At 36.5% G+C, this 19,091-nt stretch overlaps 5 protein-coding genes and 1 long non-coding RNA gene across 9 annotated transcripts; 2 read left to right on the forward strand and 4 right to left on the reverse strand.

The window, feature by feature from the left end:
* Positions 1–203: 203 nt before the first annotated feature.
* On the reverse strand, positions 204–2,695 carry LOC111441589 (pentatricopeptide repeat-containing protein At5g39980, chloroplastic). Its single transcript, XM_023078634.1, has one exon. The coding sequence runs from the start codon at positions 2,537–2,539 to the stop codon at positions 485–487; it is 2,055 nt and encodes a 684-aa protein (XP_022934402.1). The 5' UTR covers positions 2,540–2,695; the 3' UTR covers positions 204–484.
* Positions 2,696–2,748: 53 nt separating this feature from the next.
* On the forward strand, positions 2,749–4,571 carry LOC111441599. 2 transcript variants are annotated; one of them, XM_023078645.1, is made up of 3 exons: positions 2,749–3,599; positions 3,682–3,970; positions 4,045–4,571. In XM_023078645.1, the coding sequence occupies exons 1-3, from the start codon at positions 2,994–2,996 to the stop codon at positions 4,068–4,070; spliced, it is 921 nt and encodes a 306-aa protein (XP_022934413.1). In that variant the 5' UTR covers positions 2,749–2,993; the 3' UTR covers positions 4,071–4,571. The 2 variants fall into 2 exon arrangements, with proteins under 2 accessions (XP_022934413.1, XP_022934412.1); XM_023078644.1 differs by having other exon boundaries at positions 3,682–4,571.
* A 544-nt stretch (positions 4,572–5,115) lies between these two features.
* LOC111441603 (thioredoxin H2-like) lies at positions 5,116–7,316 on the reverse strand. The gene is made up of 3 exons (XM_023078653.1): positions 7,094–7,316; positions 6,838–6,960; positions 5,116–5,576 (listed from the first exon to the last, which is right to left on the reverse strand). The coding sequence occupies exons 1-3, from the start codon at positions 7,256–7,258 to the stop codon at positions 5,448–5,450; spliced, it is 417 nt and encodes a 138-aa protein (XP_022934421.1). The 5' UTR covers positions 7,259–7,316; the 3' UTR covers positions 5,116–5,447.
* An 811-nt stretch (positions 7,317–8,127) lies between these two features.
* LOC111441600 (mitochondrial outer membrane protein porin of 34 kDa) lies at positions 8,128–11,477 on the reverse strand. Its single transcript, XM_023078646.1, has 6 exons — positions 11,298–11,477; positions 11,106–11,173; positions 10,336–10,446; positions 9,196–9,282; positions 8,828–9,036; positions 8,128–8,751 (listed from the first exon to the last, which is right to left on the reverse strand). The coding sequence occupies exons 1-6, from the start codon at positions 11,344–11,346 to the stop codon at positions 8,445–8,447; spliced, it is 831 nt and encodes a 276-aa protein (XP_022934414.1). The 5' UTR covers positions 11,347–11,477; the 3' UTR covers positions 8,128–8,444.
* A 2,191-nt stretch (positions 11,478–13,668) lies between these two features.
* LOC111441606 lies at positions 13,669–18,917 on the forward strand. Of its 3 annotated transcripts, none has more exons than XR_002710192.1 (6): positions 13,669–13,962; positions 14,338–14,427; positions 16,276–16,817; positions 17,817–17,888; positions 17,972–18,066; positions 18,626–18,917. It is a non-coding gene; the product is annotated as an uncharacterized LOC111441606 (long non-coding RNA). The 3 variants fall into 3 exon arrangements; XR_002710193.1 differs by having other exon boundaries at positions 17,984–18,066; XR_002710191.1 differs by having other exon boundaries at positions 17,817–18,066.
* On the reverse strand, positions 14,390–16,817 carry LOC111441598 (auxin efflux carrier component 8). The gene is made up of 6 exons (XM_023078643.1): positions 16,292–16,817; positions 15,495–15,669; positions 15,332–15,417; positions 15,096–15,253; positions 14,937–15,013; positions 14,390–14,761 (listed from the first exon to the last, which is right to left on the reverse strand). Exons 1-6 carry the CDS (start codon positions 16,797–16,799, stop codon positions 14,695–14,697), a joined length of 1,071 nt encoding a protein of 356 aa, XP_022934411.1. The 5' UTR covers positions 16,800–16,817; the 3' UTR covers positions 14,390–14,694.
* Positions 18,918–19,091: the final 174 nt, after the last annotated feature.

Genomic DNA, 19,091 nt, shown 5'->3' on the forward strand with positions numbered 1-19,091 from the left:
TTATTTTTCATAGCAAGACGTATTTTAAAATTGTGAGACTACGATACTCGTCGGAGTAGGGCTAGACTCTCTTCATAGTAGGCGCATTTTAAAATTGTGAGACGATGATACTGGTCGGAGTAGGGCTAGACTCTCCATGGTAGACGTGTTTTAAAATTGTGAGACGGTGATACGTAATAGGCCAAAACAGACAATATCTGCTAGCGGTAGACTTGGGCTGTTATAGATGGTATCAGAGCCAGACACCGAGCAGTGTTTAGCAAGAACATTGGACTTTCAAGAGGTGGATGGTGAGATCTCATGTTGTTTGAAGAGAGGAACGAAACCTAATCGTATCCAAATATCATGATTCACGTTCAGCAAGAACTTTGCCTCATTGACCAAGTTTGTGTGGCAATATGCATATTTTACAAATGATGTTCAATAAGTAAGGAATCATTTAGCTAGTAAAACTTTACTGTACACAGGAAGGTAGAATTCAAAGTCATGATCTTGAAATGGACATTTCATTCATCCTGTTCATAATCCGAGACGCATCGTTGAGTCTATTAGCTCTTTCGTAGATACTCGCAACGACGAGGTGCAGTTCCTTCTTATTGATATTGGGATCGGAGTCGAGCCTTTCGAACAACTCCTCCAATCTCTTGTAATCCTTTCTTGCACCGTAGAGACTGAGCATCTGGAAGTGCACTTCGTCTGGAAAAACACAGCCCTCTTCTTGCATCTCCATATATACAGCATCGGCCTTGTCAAAGTCCCTCAGCTTCCCATAAGCGTTTAGGACAAGGGCAATGACATTAGAGCTTGGGAAATGCCCCACACTTCTCATCTTCTCAAACACCTCCACCACATTTTTGTGCTTCTTGTTCCTCGAAAACAGGTCGATCATGCACCCGAAAACAGATATATCCTTTAACTCGCCTGCATCAAATGCTTGACGAAACACCCAAGTGGCTTCTTCGACTCGACCAGCTCTAGCAAGAATGGTAATCGCTGTCTTCCTCGGAATGTTGTCTGGTTGCTTTAACTCTTGAATCAAACGCTTGGCATGAGCAACCAAGCCTGCCCGCTCATAGGCCACAATCATAGTCTGGTAAAGGACCTGATCAATCTCAGCACCAGAGCTTCTCAGCTTCTGGAATAGCATTGCAGCTCTATCCAACTTTCCTGCTTTACCCCATATTGAAATTATTGTTGAGTAAGTGATAGCATTTGGTTCAATCCCTCTATTTTGCATCTCTTGTATGAGATTTGTTGCTTTTTCATGCTCCAAGGACTTCCCATATATCTTGATCATGGTGTTATATGTCACGACATTCTGCTCGATCTCCTTCCTCTGCATCAACCGGAAAAGGTGTATCGCTTCCCCGAAAAGCTCAGCCTCACCATAAACCCTCAGAATGGTGTTGTAACTCACAACATTCGGTTCGATTCCCATCTTTCTCATGCTCCAAAACAGCCGATCAGCTTCCTTCACCATATCCAATTGACCATAAACATCAATCATAATGTTACAAGTTGTAAGATTAAGCGGGCAGTTGACCTCTGTCATCTCAGAAAACACAGAGAGTGCCTCCAAGAACTTCTCATTCTCAACAAACATACTCAGCAAAGTGGAATAGCTAACAGTATCAGGCACAACATCCACAGCTCTCATCTCTTTCAACAAAAAACGAGCCTCTCTAAAAAGCTTAGCTTTTCCAAACACATTAATCATGGAGTTATAGGCTACAATGTCGGGGGTAATCCCAGATCTTTTCAATCTCGAAAAAATAGAAATAGCCTTTGAATAATCACAGAGTTTACGAGAAAGCTCAATCAAATTACTGTACAAAACAAGGTCCCCAGACACACGATCTTGGTCCATTTTTTGTAGCCAAGAGAGGGCAGCATCAAACATACCCTCTTTGCCAAAATAAGTGATAAGGGTCGAATAAGTATACCTATCAGCCGCAAGAGCTCTCTGGCGCATTTCGTCGAACAGCCCATGTGCAAGCTCCCACTGTTTAGCGCGTAGCACATTTCGTAGAACAACATTGTAAGCGAAGACCGAAGGAGTGTACAGAGCCTCTTCGTTGATCCAATCGAGAATCGCAAGCGACCTTTGCCAGTCCGATTCTCGCGACAGAATCGACACCATAAACCGCATTGAAAGCTGCCGCCCTTTGTACGGCGACAGAATCGAGTAAAGCTCTTGCTCATTCTTCGTTTGTCCAATTGACGCTAAAAGCTCATCCATATCAACGCTATGGTCTAAATGTGAGGACTCTCTTTGCCTCCTTGCACTGCGTTCGTACTTTTGGGGAAATGGGGTTGTGGTTGATTTCTCAGATGAGGTTTTTCTTCTCCATATATCTTTGGATGTTGAAGAAGACGAAGCTCTGGGAATTGAAATTCGAATTCTGGGCTTTGATTTAAACTCACTCAGGCAAACTTTGAGGTTATTTCTGGTTTCGATTAGGCACAAGAAAACGGGGGAAGAGAAGGATGAAGTCGATTGTAATTGCATTGAAGAAGGTGAGATTGAAGCGACAACCATTTCGACAAAGGGAATTAGTTCATAATTTTGAGGAGTGAAGAGGAGAGAGTAGAGATTTCTTCGCAGCTCCGTTCCCGGCGCCGGTGACGGAGACCCCTTCGCGTTTTCGCTTCTTCGTGCCTTCTTTGTATTTTTTCTATTTCATTTATTGTTTTTTTTTTTTTTTTCCATATTAACTAATCTCAATAATATTCTTAAATTTACCCAAATTACAAAATTTTTATTAATTATGTAAAAAAAGAGAAATTAAAAATTTATTAAAAATAAAAACTAGTGGGAGATTTGAACCACAAATAATGGGGTGCTGGAATTAGCAGATTCCGGCGAGGCAAAGCCGTAGGGTCCTCCATTTTCGGGTTTACACTATTTGTTTTTCACCTAAAAAGGGTTGTCTTGAATTTTGGGTCATATTTTGTTGTTGTTGTTGTTGTTGATTCCGTCGTCCAGGACTGCGATGGAGCTATTCCAGAAGGCCAAAGTGGTTCGTCTAAAAAGCCACCATGACAAGTACCTCCTTGCAGAGGACGACGAAGAAAGCGTGTACCAAGACCGCAACGGCTCGGTCAAAAACGCCAAATGGACGGTCGAATTCGTCGACAATCCCCCCGGCCTCCGCTTCAAGAGCTGCTTCGGTAAATACCTAACCGCCTCCAATCTCCCCTTTCTTCTGGGCATGACCGGCAAAAAGGTCCTGCAAACCCTACCCCAAAAGCCCGATCCCTCCACCGAGTGGGAGGCCCTCCGTGAGGGCTTTCTAGTCAGGCTCAAAACTCGGTACGGCCAGTTCCTTAGGGCCAATAGCGGCTTGCCTCCCTGGCGCAACTCCGTTACTCATGATATTCCTTTTAGAGCCGCCACCAAGGATTGGATCCTTTGGGACATCGATATCCTCCAGGTTCGATCTCCCAGCTCTGTTCATTACCACTCGTCTGCACCTACTCTTCCACCACCGCCCCCACCCTCCAAGCACAAACCCCACCACCACCATCATCATTTCCGCCGCCGGCATTGCAAGGTCGTGGACTCCTCGCCGTCACGGGATCATCATTGTAGAGAACAGGTGGTTTGGTCTGCAATCCACAGCTATATTTCTCTTGGGTTTGAAGTTGAAAGTCTTATATATACATATTAATGACTTGCAGTCAAGCGAATCAGTAGATGGGTCACCAATGACAGCGGCGGAGGGGAGGGTGATCCATTACTATGTGGCAAACAGGAAAGGGGAGGTGAAGAAGGGAGTAGAAGAGGTGAGTTTTACATTCAAAGGGAGTCAGCCGGAGGAGTTGAAGGAGAAGTTGATAGAGGAGTCGGGCCTCCCCGACATCATCGTCTGTACTCGGAATCCTCTCAATGGAAAACTCTATCCTCTCCGCCTCCATCTTCCTCCAAACAATGCCGGCCTGCACGTTGTGCTGGTCCCTTCTTCTAATGGTCAGTATACTTGTCTTTGTCTTCAACGATTTCTTGATCTCCTCGTATAATTGCTGCCGCTTTGATGTTACTAGATATCGAGATGCTCGAAAGTCCGTAGAGCCAAGAACCAGATTTGAACTGGTGATAATGAAGATTTTCAGTCTTCTACTCAACTAACTGAGCTATCCCGCTAGAGAAATCAATCAAACCACAGGGTTTTCTGTCTAGAAAAGTTTAGGACCTCCAACCTACAGTCATCCCATTCTCCAAGACTTAGCTCCAAATCTACTTGTTCTTTGATAACTCTAATCTACTTATATTCTTTGATAACTCCCAATTGAATCTTTGGTTTGAATTTTTGTGTATTAATTGTAACATACAAAATGACTCTTTCTTTGTTCTAAATTATTCTTTTATTCTTTTATTATGTATTCTATGTATTAATATGGATCAAATGGGAATAGGTCGGTTACTTTTAACATGCTAAACTTCGTTCAAACAAACTCAATTTCTCGATGAATTATAGAGTTAACAAAATGTATATATTTTTGTCCATAAACCAAATAAAGTACCTATTTTCATCGGTTTTCTACTACTAGGGCAGCTCACGTGATCCTACAATATTTAAGCGCCAAAAAAAACACTTAAAATAAAATAAGAAAAACAAATAATTTAAATTAATCTAAAATGTAACCCAGAATTGAATACAAGCCCAAAATCTCAAAATCTGTAGGCAGGCTAAACCAATTCTGGAATTGTGTTAATTTCAATTTCAATAAATCCTGCGATACTCAGAAACTAATATTTATCAAGAACATAAAGGTTGAACACAAAATACAAAATGAAAAGGCAAACACCAAAACAAAAACAAATCAAATGCGAGATGAAAAACATGGATTCCCACGTTGTCTTGTTCCTTTTCCTTTTTCACTGCTCTGTAAGATTTGCAATTCTCAAGATGAGATCAATCCTGACTTACTTTCCCATCATTGTAAATCATCTCTAAAAATGAATGTGATTCTCAAAGAAAGGTAAAACAAAATGCATTCACAAGCAAATATTTGCATTCCCATAGAGGAAGGCCACAACAAATGCTATTATAATAGCAAAGACACTGAAAAAAAGGAAGAAGATGAAGAAGAGGAGCAGCACACGGTTCTTACAGATCATAGAAATTGTCTTAACTAAGCATTATACTATCAAGATTTGTTTCACACAGATAACAAAGTTCAAGTCAGCTTCAGAACTTGAGCTGTTTGCAAGAAAACATCCTAAAACTGTTGGGCTTTTAAGCACTTCACCAACTAAAGGCAAACAATGGGTATGCCTTACAGAACAGAGAAGATGGATAGATTGAGGATGGAGTTTAACATTCAAATAGCTGACCAAGTTAGAAAATAGATAACTTTCAAATGTCTACATAAAGGAGAGGAAGAAGTGTGAGAGTGAGAGGACTTATTGTTGGGGGTTTTTGGATTAAAGTTCAACCAGATGCTCATCTGTGCTTTTGAATCTTCTTCTCCAGCTCTTCTTTGCGGGCTCCAACCACTGTATCCACCACTTTCCCTCTCCTCAGCAACATAAATGTGGGCATAGCTTGTACTCCAAATTCCTGAGCCACATCCTGATTTCACGAACAATCTTGTCAATCTTGCAATTAAATTCTAGCTAAATGTATGTTTTAGTCCCTAATATTGGTGTATTTTCTATTTTCAATCTACTCTTGTTGTTTAAAATGTTTCAATTTAGTCCCTACATTTGAAAAAATTTCGTTTGTCGAACAAGAACATGTGAGACTAGAGGTACCTTTTGGTGAGAATAGCTATGACCATGTTTGCATGTTTTAACATTTTTCGACTATATCATTTCCGTAAGTCAATATTAATATTAGCTTATGATAAACCTACGCGATAAGGGAAGAAATTTTCTCATTTCTCTTCCAAATTTGTAAGAAATGGGTAGAAATTGCAAATGTTTACTCTCCTACATGCCTAATATCTCTTTGAAACTTATACTAACTCACTAAGCATTTATTGGACAACATAAAGTTAGAATGAAAACAACAAAGACTAAAGGCATGTTTCACACGATTCATAATAAATTTTAATGATTTGAAAATCACATTTAAAAATATAAAATTAAACATAAATTAAATTTTAATGATTAGAGTGTTGGGGATGGTTGGGGAGTCCCACATCAGCTAATTAAGGGGTTGATCATGGGTTTATAAATAAGAAATACTATCTCCATTGGTATGAGGCCTTTTGTGGAAACCAAAATCAAAGTGATAAGAGCTTATGCTCAAAGTGGACAATATCATACCATTGTGGAGGTTCGTGATTCCTAACATAATATCAGAGTCATGCCCTTAACTTCGCCATATCAATAGAATCTTCGAATGTCAAACAAAAAAGTTGCAAGCTTCGAAGGTGTAGTCAAGTGGCTTAAGTGTCAAACAAAGGGTGTAATTTGTTCGAGGACTCCAGAGAATCGAGATTAAGGGGAGGTTGTTCAAGGGCTCCCTAAGCCTCAAAGGAGGCTCTATAATTTACTTTGTTCAAGGGGAGGATTGTTGGGAGAGGAGTCCTACATCGGCTAATTAAGGGGTTGATCATGGGTTTATAAGTAAGGAATACTAGTACGAGGTCTCTTGGGGAAACAAAAAGTCAAGTCAGAACTTATGATCAAAGTGGACAATATCAGCATTACTAACATAAAAGAGATGTTTTAAATTGATTTTGAAGATGAAAGAAATGGTTTTAAATTCATGCACTAAACTGAAAAAACGCCCTAACATTAGCAACAAAATTTATGACTACAATCGCGGTTAAGATTCTGACACAGAAATAAGAGGAAGCAAAATTGAGAGAAGGAGAAAGGCGTACAGATAGCTCATCTACATCGATTTTGACGAACTCAACATCGGTGTATTTGCTGGCCATGGCGTTGAAGGACGGCTCCATGAGCCTACAGGGTCCACACCAAGTCGCGGAGAAATCAATCACCATCTACTCTCCCACAATCCAACAAATTCAAGGAAGAGAAAGAGATCAGATCAGCAATCGAATTGACAACAGTAACCCTAGAAAAAATCCCTTTGATCCAACAACTGGCAATTGAAATAGTAAAATAGAGACTTACGAGCTTGGAGGATTCCTTAGCGGAATTGAAGTGGAGTTGCCATCTAGCTGAGGAGTGAAAAGACAACACGGAAGACGGCTCCGACGACGCATCTTCGGCCCTCGCCGTCGAGGGGCCGAACCAGTTTGAAAGAAGAGCTCCGATCTTCGATAGAAGGACTCCCATTTTTCTCCGTACGCAAGAAAAATTGATGCGTCGGCGTAGACTTTGCCAGACGAATGGGCCATGGCTTTTATCATTGCGGCCCAATAACCAATCAGAAAATAGGAATATTTAGGTATTTATACAGGGTAATAATTATATCTATTTTCACACTATTTCATTTAAATTCACTCAAAATCACTTAAATAAAATTATTATTTTTCACACAAAAATAAATTACAAAAGTATGCATATTAATGAAATTTTGTTTTTTTTTTTTACTATTTATTTTTAATATTGTGAAATATGCATTAATAATTTTAAAATAAAATTTTATCTGAAATAATTCTAGTTTAGAGTTTTTTTTTTTAACGGGTACAATTTGGTAATTAAGTAGTAATACACCTGAGTATAAAAATCTAATTTTTTTAATTGATACAATTAATAATTTTGAAATAAAAAAAGACCTTTTGACTTAATGGGCATAAAATATGAAAGATGCTAAAGGAATTAGGAATATTTTTTTTAAAAAAAATATCGAATAAGGAATAGATACCCTAATTTAAATCAACAGAAAGAAAAAAAGAAGATGCTAATTCTAAAGACCATATATTGAGAGAGAATTAAAAAAAATCCAAAAAAAAAAATATATATATATATATATATATATATATATATATATAAACACATATAGATATATCGATATAGATTCATATATATATATATAGATACACATATATATATATACATACATACATATACATACATACACACATACATACATGCATGCATACACACATACATATACATACATACATCATATACACATACATACACACACACATACATACATACATACATATATGTTTCTGGAAGAAAAAAATTCTCCTTCTAAATTGGGGATTAGGGGAAGGTTTGTTTGTGTAAAATCGTCTACACTTGTCAATTCCTTAAATTCTTGTCGATACAGAAATAGATTTGAACCTATTGTGTCGAAACTTGGAACAAGAAAATAGAGTTGGAACAATATCTCAGCATGAATCCATCATGGGCCTCAGTTTCAAAAGGGAGGGGCTGACCAGAGTGTACTAAACAAGTCTCTAATGATACCATCATCATCTCAACGCTTATTTCAACAATCCAAAACAACTGCCAAGTCTGAAGAACAAACAAGTTAATTCTTCAAGCCATAGCGAGTGAAATTTCCTAATCATGGCTTGAGAACCAAAGCTAGACCAACTTTTGCGCTCTTCTCAATTGCTTTGGTGTCTACCTCCCCAGATACAGTGAACAATGATTTTGGACGCCACTCGTGCTGGATAAGAGCACTTGCCTTTCCGAAGTTGTTCACCCGTGCCTTCACTGTGGTCAATGGGTCGAGTGCATGTTGGGTGCCGACCGTGATCGTGTTCTCGTTGGAGGAAAAGCTATGAGCTACCTCCGCACCGACAGCGGTGCTAGTCAATGGGTTCACTGTGTGGTAGTATGATGCACTCAAGGTATCACCTTTATCGTTCCTGAATCATGAATGGACATAATTATTCCCCTGAATATGTACCAAAACCTATACGAGAGCTGACTTAAAAAACTCACAAGGTCAGAGAAGCAATAAGGTCTGCGTTGGCAAAGCTTAGTCCAGAGTTGACTTTGGTGAAGTTTCCAGTTTTGGTATCGAATGAAAGATCGGTACCAAGGGCAAGAAGATTCGTTCCAACAACACCAGAAAAGTTGACAATAGGATTGGCTGTCAGCCCAATACTCGTGCTGATTCCAGCATAATCATGCAGATATTGCAGTTCCACCTACTTGACAAAAACAAAATTCAGTTGGCTGAATTTATCTGCCTGTTTTGTAACTATTTTCACATGATGGTCAGAGAAAAAAAATGCACAGCACCACAATTAGAAAAGAAAGACACAAAATCCTGAGACTGAAAGAAAACACATTATTCCATCACTCACCTTACCAGACCTTTGATCAGGGACTTTGAAACTAAAGATTGCCTTCAATCCAGGAGCAGGTTCATCCACGGTGATAGTTGTGACAAGCTACAAAATTTCACAACAGCAGTCACAACAATTGCACAAAAAGTAATATGACACAAAGAATAAGTAAAAAGGAACGTACAACATCACTACCAAATACCAGTGATTAAAAATGGCATACACAAACCTACCTCGATTTAGATTTTATAATTGCATCAATAAATGTGCATGTCGGTGGATGAGGTGGGAGCAATTACAAAAGGGGTTCAACCCAATGGCTTACCGCCTCAAAGAAATATCATTACTGAATATACTTAAGAACTGCCTCAAACAAAATAGAGAAGCAGATGGCTTTTCTCAGATTGTCAGATGATCATGAAAAGATAGGCATGCTTACTGCTGCTTTCCACATCAAAGTGGACCAACCACTGCCGAACATGATTCCTTATTCTTCAATAAAAGTACAAAGGGATAGACTAAACAAGGGAATCTAGCTTCACCAAGATGAAGCAAGACAAACACTCGCTTCAAATATTCTATGTTAATATTTTAATCATAAACTCTTAATTATTCAGAGTGTTATACATGATCACATGATCCTTGATTGTGAACAATTCATGTTATCTTTCTATAGTGCATTCAGACTTTCTCAATGGGCTTTCTTGAACTGAATAGAGTTCCGTAATCAGATGAAAATCCAAGATATTCAGACAGGGGCGGAGTGAAAAAGAAGAGGGCAATTGTCCACTTTTCGTATGACATAATTCAAAAACTTATATACAAAATAGTTGAGACTTATCTGATTTTTCCCTCTGAATTTTAAAAATTGAAATTTTAGTTTATAAAAAGTTAGCATGTAAAACCATGCCCCACCCTAAGAAAATTTCTGGCTGCACCACTGTATTCAAATATGAAAATGGAACAACAATGACACTAAACCAAGCAAACCCTCTAATTTCTTGACTTACTAATGGGGGAAAAAAAAAGAACTATGAGATTAAAATTCCATGCTATAAGTAATGGAGAGAGAGGGAGAACAGGAGGGGGGCAAGTATGATACTCAAATCTTAAACAGAGGAATACAATAAAGCAGAAAGTAAAAGAAAAATATGTTACATTGGAGCTCGTGTCAACTTTGATATCCGTTGTGATATTTTTGTTCTTCAGCTGAGTATTCACATCAGCCAGAAACAGGTCACCCTTCTTAGTTCCTGAAGATGTTATAGCCTGCAGACAGAAAGATATAAATATGGAATAAGCGCACGCTTGTAATAGTAGAGGAAAAGCATTATCTAAGTTAATTCCCAAATACTTGGCATAAATATCTAGTAAGCAACCACAGGACCGAAATGGAACATGGAATTTGTTCATGGAAGATCCAACTAATTTTAAAAAAATGGTGCAAAAGAATCATGAATCGCAGTCGATACTGACCCGTGTATGCAATATAATAAAATGAAAATTAACTACGCCATTCACCCTTTAGGCTTTAACAAATCTCAGAAATTTGGGCGGTCACAATTTCTTCCATAGGAACCTTATTAAATTGAAAATAAAACAAACATACCCCATAAACAGAGTGGTAATGTCAGTGACCATTAAAAGAAAAGAAAACCATACATTCATTACTTCAAAGAATCAAATTTCAACCCAACAGGTATACAAAAGCTATATAAGTTCTGGTAATACCTCGGAATCAATAAAGAACAGCAACAGAATTAAAAACGAGAGAAATAAAGTCAAAATTTCATAATTAAGAAGCGTATTTACACTCCTTTTTTTGTTGTACTTAACGATTCATACACCAATGGAAATTGAATCCAACAGTAGAAGTTGAACACCAAAATAGATACTAGAAACTAAAGAGAGTGGCAAGACGAACTCACAACTCCAGTGGGGGAGTAGGTGGTGATGGTGAACTTTTGGTCGCTCTGGTAGTCTCTGTACAGAAGATCTGCCAAAGAAAACAGCACAATACTAAAAGATTTAAAGAAAAATTAACCAAAATAAAAGATTGAACACCATGTTACAGGAGGAAAAAAATGGAATGAAGAAATGAAGATGGAGAAATGAACAACCTCTAGCTCTCTTGCCGATGTCGGAGTAGAGACCAGGACCCTTTCCCATGGTTTGTGGGGGAAAATGAAAGATTCAAAAGGAGAAGGAAACGAAAATCCTGAAAGGGAAACGATAATCCTCTTCCCCACCAGGTGGAAATGAATGGAGGATTCGGGGGGCTTTGATATACACCTTTAAAACCCTAATTTCAGCCCTTTCTTCTTCTTTTTTCTCTTTATTTTCCCCTTTTTTCTTTTTTCTGCCTGTTATTTTTCGACCGTTGGATTCGAGAATAAAGACCATCCTCTAGCATTTACGACCGTTGAGTTTTATATATATTTCTTTCTTTCTTTCTTTAATAAATATAATTAAAATATTGTGTCGACTGTCGAGAATGTCTCGGTATTAATTCTGATGATGTCATATTTTGTGCACTATTTTTATTAGATAAATTTACAAAAATGGAAAGTATATAATAACAATTTAGATAAATATATGATTAAATTACCTGTAAATTTTTTTTATTTATTGGGAAGTTAACTTATTCAAATAAATATATGATTAAATTACCTGTAAATTTTTGTATTTATTGGTAAGTTAACTTTATAAAGTATTTAGATCCCATTTATTTTCATATTGACATTTAATTAAATTGTGTATTGAATATATGGATTAATTTTTAATAATTTTGAATATGTTATGACATATAATTAAATTGTGTATAGAATAGTTGGATTAATTTTCAATAATTTTGAATATGTTAAAAGACTTTAATGTGACAGATTAGGTGATATGGAAATCAACCCAAGGGAAAGTATGGAACGGATTACCTTGATGATCAAGATTAAGAGTAAAGAAAACTCGTTCCTAAACTCGTGATTCGAATCACTCCACAAGAGGTTTCATCAATACCACTTAATGATTCTACATGCAAGTTCTAAACACAATAATTTACAAAGAAAATTTAGCTCTCAACAAAGATAAAATAGAAATTCTATTCTTAATTCCAAAATCTGATGTCTAATCAAAGGAAATAAGGCTTTATATAGCCTTTACAACCTTAACTTATGTCATACATAACTCCTAAATTAGATGGGCCAGTAAATGAGAAATACCCATAACCTCCCTATTAAAATGACTAGTTAATGGTATAATATAGTAACTTACGTGGGTTACAATATAACCTTAACTCCTACATTTAAAACTAGCTTAAATATGACCCACAAATAATTAAACTATAATTAAATAATGTAATTAATAAAATGTGCTTATTAGTCATCTTTGAACTAATTTCATAAATTCAGCAGAATTCATTAAATGCAACTTGAAGTGCATTTAATTCATCTCTTTCTTGAACCTCAACTTTGCACAACATATAAGGGAGGTCTCTGGCGTCTTCTAGAATTTCCTTTGATGAGCTCACCGTAGCTTGAATATAAATGTATAAGGTTTGTTGTAGCTTCTTGGCTCTCGTCCTTGTAATTGGACCTTGAGGTATGAAAATTCTTTAGTCGTGGTTCATATCATTAGGTATTTATTATATATTTTTTAATTTTAAAAACTTTTTAGACACTAAGTAAAAATTAGAGATTAATAATCCCTAGCTCCGTCGTTCCATACTTCAAATTTCACCCTGTGTTTTCTTCTTAATATTGATTAATTCAGAATTTATTTTAGACCAACTAGAAATTTTGTTGAGTTGAGTTAAGTTGTTGTATTGTTCGTGTTTTTTTTTTTTTATTAATTTCAAATTTTGTACATTAATAATCAAAATTTCATAAAACTCGATATTAAATATTGACAAAGCACAACAGATATCATTAACATTAGTTACAGATCTCAAATAATTTTAATTTTTATAACAATCTACGCTCACTTGTGATCCATATATTTTAGGGTTGGTCAAATTAGTCGTAGAAATAAAAATCAAACCGAATTTCAAATTTAAAAAAAAAATTAACCAAACCCAAACAGTAAAAATATAACCCAATTGAACCTTTTTATAATTTGAGGTAGACAGCCTGAGTTGTTTGAGTCATTGGATTATGTGAATATCCAAACTTCTTATCTTTCATCAATTCCTCGTAATTTTAGTACGTCTCTCTTATCGAATACAAACTAGTTTAAAGCAATGGGTATAACAATCTAAATCCACTGCTAATGGATATTGTATGTTTTTGTCCGTTATGTATCACTATCGACTTTATAGTTTTAAAACGAGTTTACTAGAGAGAGATTTTCACACTTTATAAAAAATGATTCATCCCCTACTCAAACTGATGTGAGAATCTCGCGATGGATAGCACGAGTGGTAGAGTACTACAGTCGCGTGAATAGGTTGGTGAATAAAAATATGACATACAGGTTATTGAATAAATAAAATACCAAATACAAAACAAAATCTGGATCTTCGACGCGATAGCTACTCTCTCCAATATTCTGGAGTGTTAAGAGAATGGTGAAGAGTATTGAGATCGCCATCTGGGTATATATAAACCTTGAATTCCCACTCCATCTCTGGATCAAGGTTGAGAGCGCTATGCCTGCATGTGAGGAACTACCTGTTTTTGAAAGAAACTGATCTTCTAAGATGTGGCTTGTAAATCCAGCTCAATCTGTGATTAATGGCGTCGATTAATGGGATCAAGGAGGCACCATTCAACTTAATTAGTGTCAAATTCGATGGTGAGTGTAATACTAAGGTTTTTCTGCGCTTGTTCGGGATTGTATGTTTTCAATTATAATGCAAATTGCGGCTCAAAATAGAACTGTTCTCATAGATTTTGTACTCACTAGTTTGGATTTGGGGAGAACTCAAGCTCTAATCGGAAGTATCATATCGCGTTGTTGTTTAATCATCCGAAGTTTGTCAATCCTCTCGACGTTTACCCTAATTTGTTTCATAAAGTTTCATAGAATTAGGAATTTATGATTGGATAGGAGATAGTTAGATCTGATATTTGAAAAACACGTACGAAGAATTAGGAATTTATAGTATGGCTAACCATTTGAAAACTTTCTTCTTTGAATTTTCATGCAATTTCCGATTGTTTTTGACAGAATCTTTATCGCCCAGCTGATATTTGCACAATTACAGAGTGAAACGCGAGAATGCAGATAGTTCTGGGTGATAGATTACTAGCGAAGAAGGTCTGTTCACTATGCTTCCAATTTAACATATTGCAATTTCCCTTCTATTTTGTTTATTGCATATGACCATCCTTCGTTGATATCTTTAGCACACACATTTACATGTTCTCCTAAAATCATCAGCAGTATACCATTTTGGGAAAAAAATGGCAAAAAAAAATTCAACTCAAAAACTTCATCTCTGCAAGGGTTCTTTCCTGGTGTTTAGCGTCAATGTCCTAAATATCGGTACCATGTATCTTGTGATGGCATGGTTGCATTGATGCCTTACAATGACATCAAGTAGTAATAGACCAGTGCTACCGGCAGTGCAATGAGCAAGCCCAAGAGTACCCTGATACCAAAACAAAACCTCATTTCAGTATGTAGTTTAGCTATATAACTTGTTTTTCCTGTCTTTGATTTTTTGGATGAAATGCTAGAAATTAATATGAAGCGAAGTTCTATCATCTGAGCCCATTTAGATACAAGAAATGATGAGTGTTTGATTTGAAAATTACAATATTTACCCTGTGCTTAAAACATCTGGATGTATATTATACTCCTTGGCAAAGACAAATGGAACAATTCCTTGAGGAAGTGCTGCCTGTACCAATAAAGAAGAAAAAAGACGTCAAACAGAATTGTCAATCCTGCATGTGGACTTAGTAATACAAATTACAATGAACCTGCACAATTGCCACTTTGAGCAATCTGCCCCTAAGTCCTAGAGGAAATGAGCATGCTGCCATAAGTGCAGGCCCGATCAAGAATTTCATTCCCATGGCCACCAGTGTCATCTTTGTACCACATGCTATAATGCTACTCCGCGAACCCATGAACAGTCCTAATGAGCAAGACAACTTGAAGTTAAGTTTTTCTTCATTTACTTGATAGAACTTCTTGTAAAGTTTTCATTTCATACCTAAGCTGAACATAGCCATACCAAGTCCTCCAGTTGATAGAATTGTTATTGATCTGTCAATAACTTCTGGCAGTTTTACTCCCCACCTGAGAGCATGTTAGTTTCATCCCAATGCATCTTTAAGTTTTTTTTTTTGAAGTGAAAGTTATTGTTTTTAATTCACCTGAATCGTATGCTTGCCCAAATGAGTCCCAATATAGTTGCATGAGTATTGGGGTTGCTGATGAGCTTTCTAGCAACTGTTAAGAGAATGGTCCTAGTTTTGAGACTCCTCCTGCTTCTGTCTCTTGCCTCCTCAATTTCTTCTTTGGCTCGCTCTTCTTGAGTTATATCAATTTCTGCTTTTCAAAAAGGCAAACAGCATAACTAGAATGATTGAATCTGACAAAGTTAGCTTACACATTTTTGTTTCGTAAATTTATGTGAGAGTGTGAGATCCCACATTGGTTGGGGAGGAGAACTAAACATCCTTTAGAAGGGTGTGGAAACCTCTCCCTAGCAGACGCGTTTTAAAAACTTGAGGGATAACTCGAAAGGGAAAGCCCAAAGAGGACAATATCTGCTAGCGGTGGGCTTGGGCTGTTACAAAGAGTATTTTAAGTATTCTTTGTGCCAAATACACTGGATTAAGTATAGCACTCATGACTGATGGAAGTAGGAAGAGAGAAAAATTTAGGAAATGAGAGAAGTCAAGAAAAAGTTAAGCAAGTTCCCATTCTTGGTCTTACATATATGAAGTAATGTTATTTTGGTTGATAGCATGAATACAGCAGCCATTTCTGTTGAGGGAAGTCCTAATATTGTACATGAGACTCAAGCTGGGATGGTTATTGAAGTTCATGGGCATGAATATGACCATTTTTGTTTAAGGAATTCCTAAGCTTTACACAGCATGACCTATAAAGTAGGGGTGAATTGATTCTGTTTGTTACTATTTTAAAAAGCAATTCCAATGCCTACCTGTGGCTTCTGATGCTGGAGCTAAAGAAGCTGCTTTGGTGGTAGTGAACTCAAAGAGAAACAGTAATATGTTGTACCAAAGAATGCTCTGTAACACAACAATCTGGGCAAGAAGCACATCTGCTTCAGTGCCGTACATGGCCTTCAATACTGGGAGTCCAAGAATTAGAGTATTTGGCATGGTTGACAGAGAGAGACCAGTGATAATCCAATGCAAGCCTCCCCTAGAGGTGATTTTAGTGATAGCTCCCAGCAAAACAATAGCCAATATTTTCTGAAGGAAATCGGCCAATATCAGTTGCAGGTTCATTTTGTAGAGGTTGTTGTCTGAAATGACTTGAAATGATAACAGTGGGATTGAGAATTTTGCGACAAACTTGTTTATTCCAGAACATTGCTCCGCTGTGAAGAACTTCCACCATTTTACAGAGATGTAAGCTAACATCATGGCTACGTACAGAGGGACTGTGGCTGCCACAACATGATAGACATCAGACAACGAAATCATGGTGACCAGCAGAAGAAGGTTTGAAATTTTTTTTGTGTTGTCTATAGAAATTCCTGGTTAATAAAGCACTTTTCTCTGCTTTTCTTGATTGCTTTATTAATCAATAAAAGCTCGGGTTTTGAGCCACTGTTCCTTGGAAGCCTCTTCAAAAGTTCCAATAATGCCCAGAATGACCTTCAGCTTGCTTATTTGTAGATCACAACAAGTCTATGTAGAATTTTTATAATATGAATTAAACAGCATATGCTACATGAGATTTTTTTTAATAAGATTAAGAGATCCATTATGTTATACATTTATGAATCACCTTTTTCTAATCCCTCGTGTGATGGTTAGATAATGAGTATAATTATTGTAATAATCATGTGTAATAGCAGGGACTAATTAACTTATGAAAGTGGGGGTATTCTTGTCATGTAAGCTAAAAGTAGATTCCAGAATTCTTGTTCTCATGTGCTTTACATTTATCAGTTCTTTAAATAAAGAAGATCTAACTAGGCTGACATGATAACTCTATAACTTCATGCTTTAGTCTTTTACTTCATTTTGAAAGAACATTAAAAGGGATTTCCATTATTTTTTCAATTTTGTTTTCCATTTCGTCGACATGATAAAACATTCATTTTATTCAAAGTTTTTAACCCCTCCCCTCCTGTTCATCAACCGTATGCTTACACTTGTTCTTTCCTCGTTGTAGAATAATGCTTCAAGTAGTTTCCTTGTATGATTGGAAAGTGCCGGCGAGGACACTGGGCCTCAAAAGGGGTGGGGATGGTGAGATCCCACATTGGTTGAGGAGGATAACGAAACATTCTTTATAAGGATGTGAAAACCTCCCCTAGTAGACGCGTTTTAAAACCTTAAGAGAAAGCCCAAAGAGGACAATATCTGCTAGCGGTGAGTTTGGACTGTTAGACCTTGTATGATTGGAAAGCGTGTATCGGGTCTTGGATTCTAAATTTAACCTGCAAATTTGTAGGCTTTTGATAATTTCTTTTTTTGTTTATGTTGTAACAGTGGGAAGAAGGAATAAAGAACTGAATTGCAAGTGAAGTAATGGGAATAACAGTAGCAGAGTTCAATGAAGTTGTAAGATAAGAATTTTTCCTAAATATGGTCAAAAGTGTGAGAATAACTGTGAAGGGAAGGAATTGAACCTACTGTCTCTGTAGTTTTCTTTACAGTAAAAAGCTGAGAAACTGGAAGAAGCCATTGAAGATTGATGACATCAGCGTGCTGCTTTTTAGAAGAATGATGCCAAAACCTTGTAAGTGTCTGAAAAGTAGCTCAAGAATTGGAACATGATGCCTTTTCCTATTCATTAGAATTAGATACTCCTTTCGTAACAGAAAAAAAAGAAATTATTTGCAATAAATCAGAGAGGATTCATTTTTGATAATAGAAATTGCCAACTCGTTAGAAAGTCAAGACCATCTCATTCATTAGGGAACATAGAGTATGGAGTTAAAAAGTAGGATGATCAAAAGGCAGACAAACAACTTCATTTGAATGGCTGTGATTTGATGGCAATGTAGAATAGTGTGACATAGAATTTATTTTTCCTAGTGGCTAAATAGTTGTTCAAATTTGATTCTCCACATTACTTCAAATTCTTTGTGCTATAAAAATGGTGTGACATAGAATATCTTTTGACACTGACTTTGCCCACTGGTTTATGAAACACTGTTTGGTATCTGTCTTGGAAGGAGTTATGTTGTCTGCAACTTCGAGATTTCTAATTCTTTTGTACCTCAGCTGAAGATATTATGTTTCAAGCTTCTTTGTTTTTGTTTTTGTTTTTTCACTTTTGTTTTGTTACTGTGCAGGACGTGACTTGGTTGATTTACACAACTTGAATTGGAAGGGAAGAATGAGTTCTTACTTTCCCTTTAAGATCATTTCCATAGGTTTGTAGCTAAGTTTGGTTAAATTATATTTTTACTCATGCGTTTGCTTTAACCTCTTGATAAAGATATTTTATTTTGAGGTAAATTTGTCAGTTCAAATTCTACTACTTGTTTATGAATGGAATAGATCAACGAAAATTTTGTTAGGAGGACGAAATGGAAAATATTTCTTCCTGTTAGATAAATAGAGACGGGGCTAGATTATATTTTCCGTCCTCGTCTTCATTCCTATCATGATTAATATAAATATATTTTCAACACATATTGAAATTGTCTGAGATTATATTAAACTAAAAATTATGTTGTAATATTAAATTTTAAATATTTAGAAATTTTGTTGGTAGAAGATTATATATATATATTTACTTATCAAATATATTTATTG

The sequence above is a fragment of the Cucurbita moschata genome, unplaced genomic scaffold (genome assembly GCF_002738365.1).
Source record: "Cucurbita moschata cultivar Rifu unplaced genomic scaffold, Cmos_1.0 Cmo_Scf00004, whole genome shotgun sequence".
NCBI lineage: Eukaryota > Viridiplantae > Streptophyta > Magnoliopsida > Cucurbitales > Cucurbitaceae > Cucurbita > Cucurbita moschata.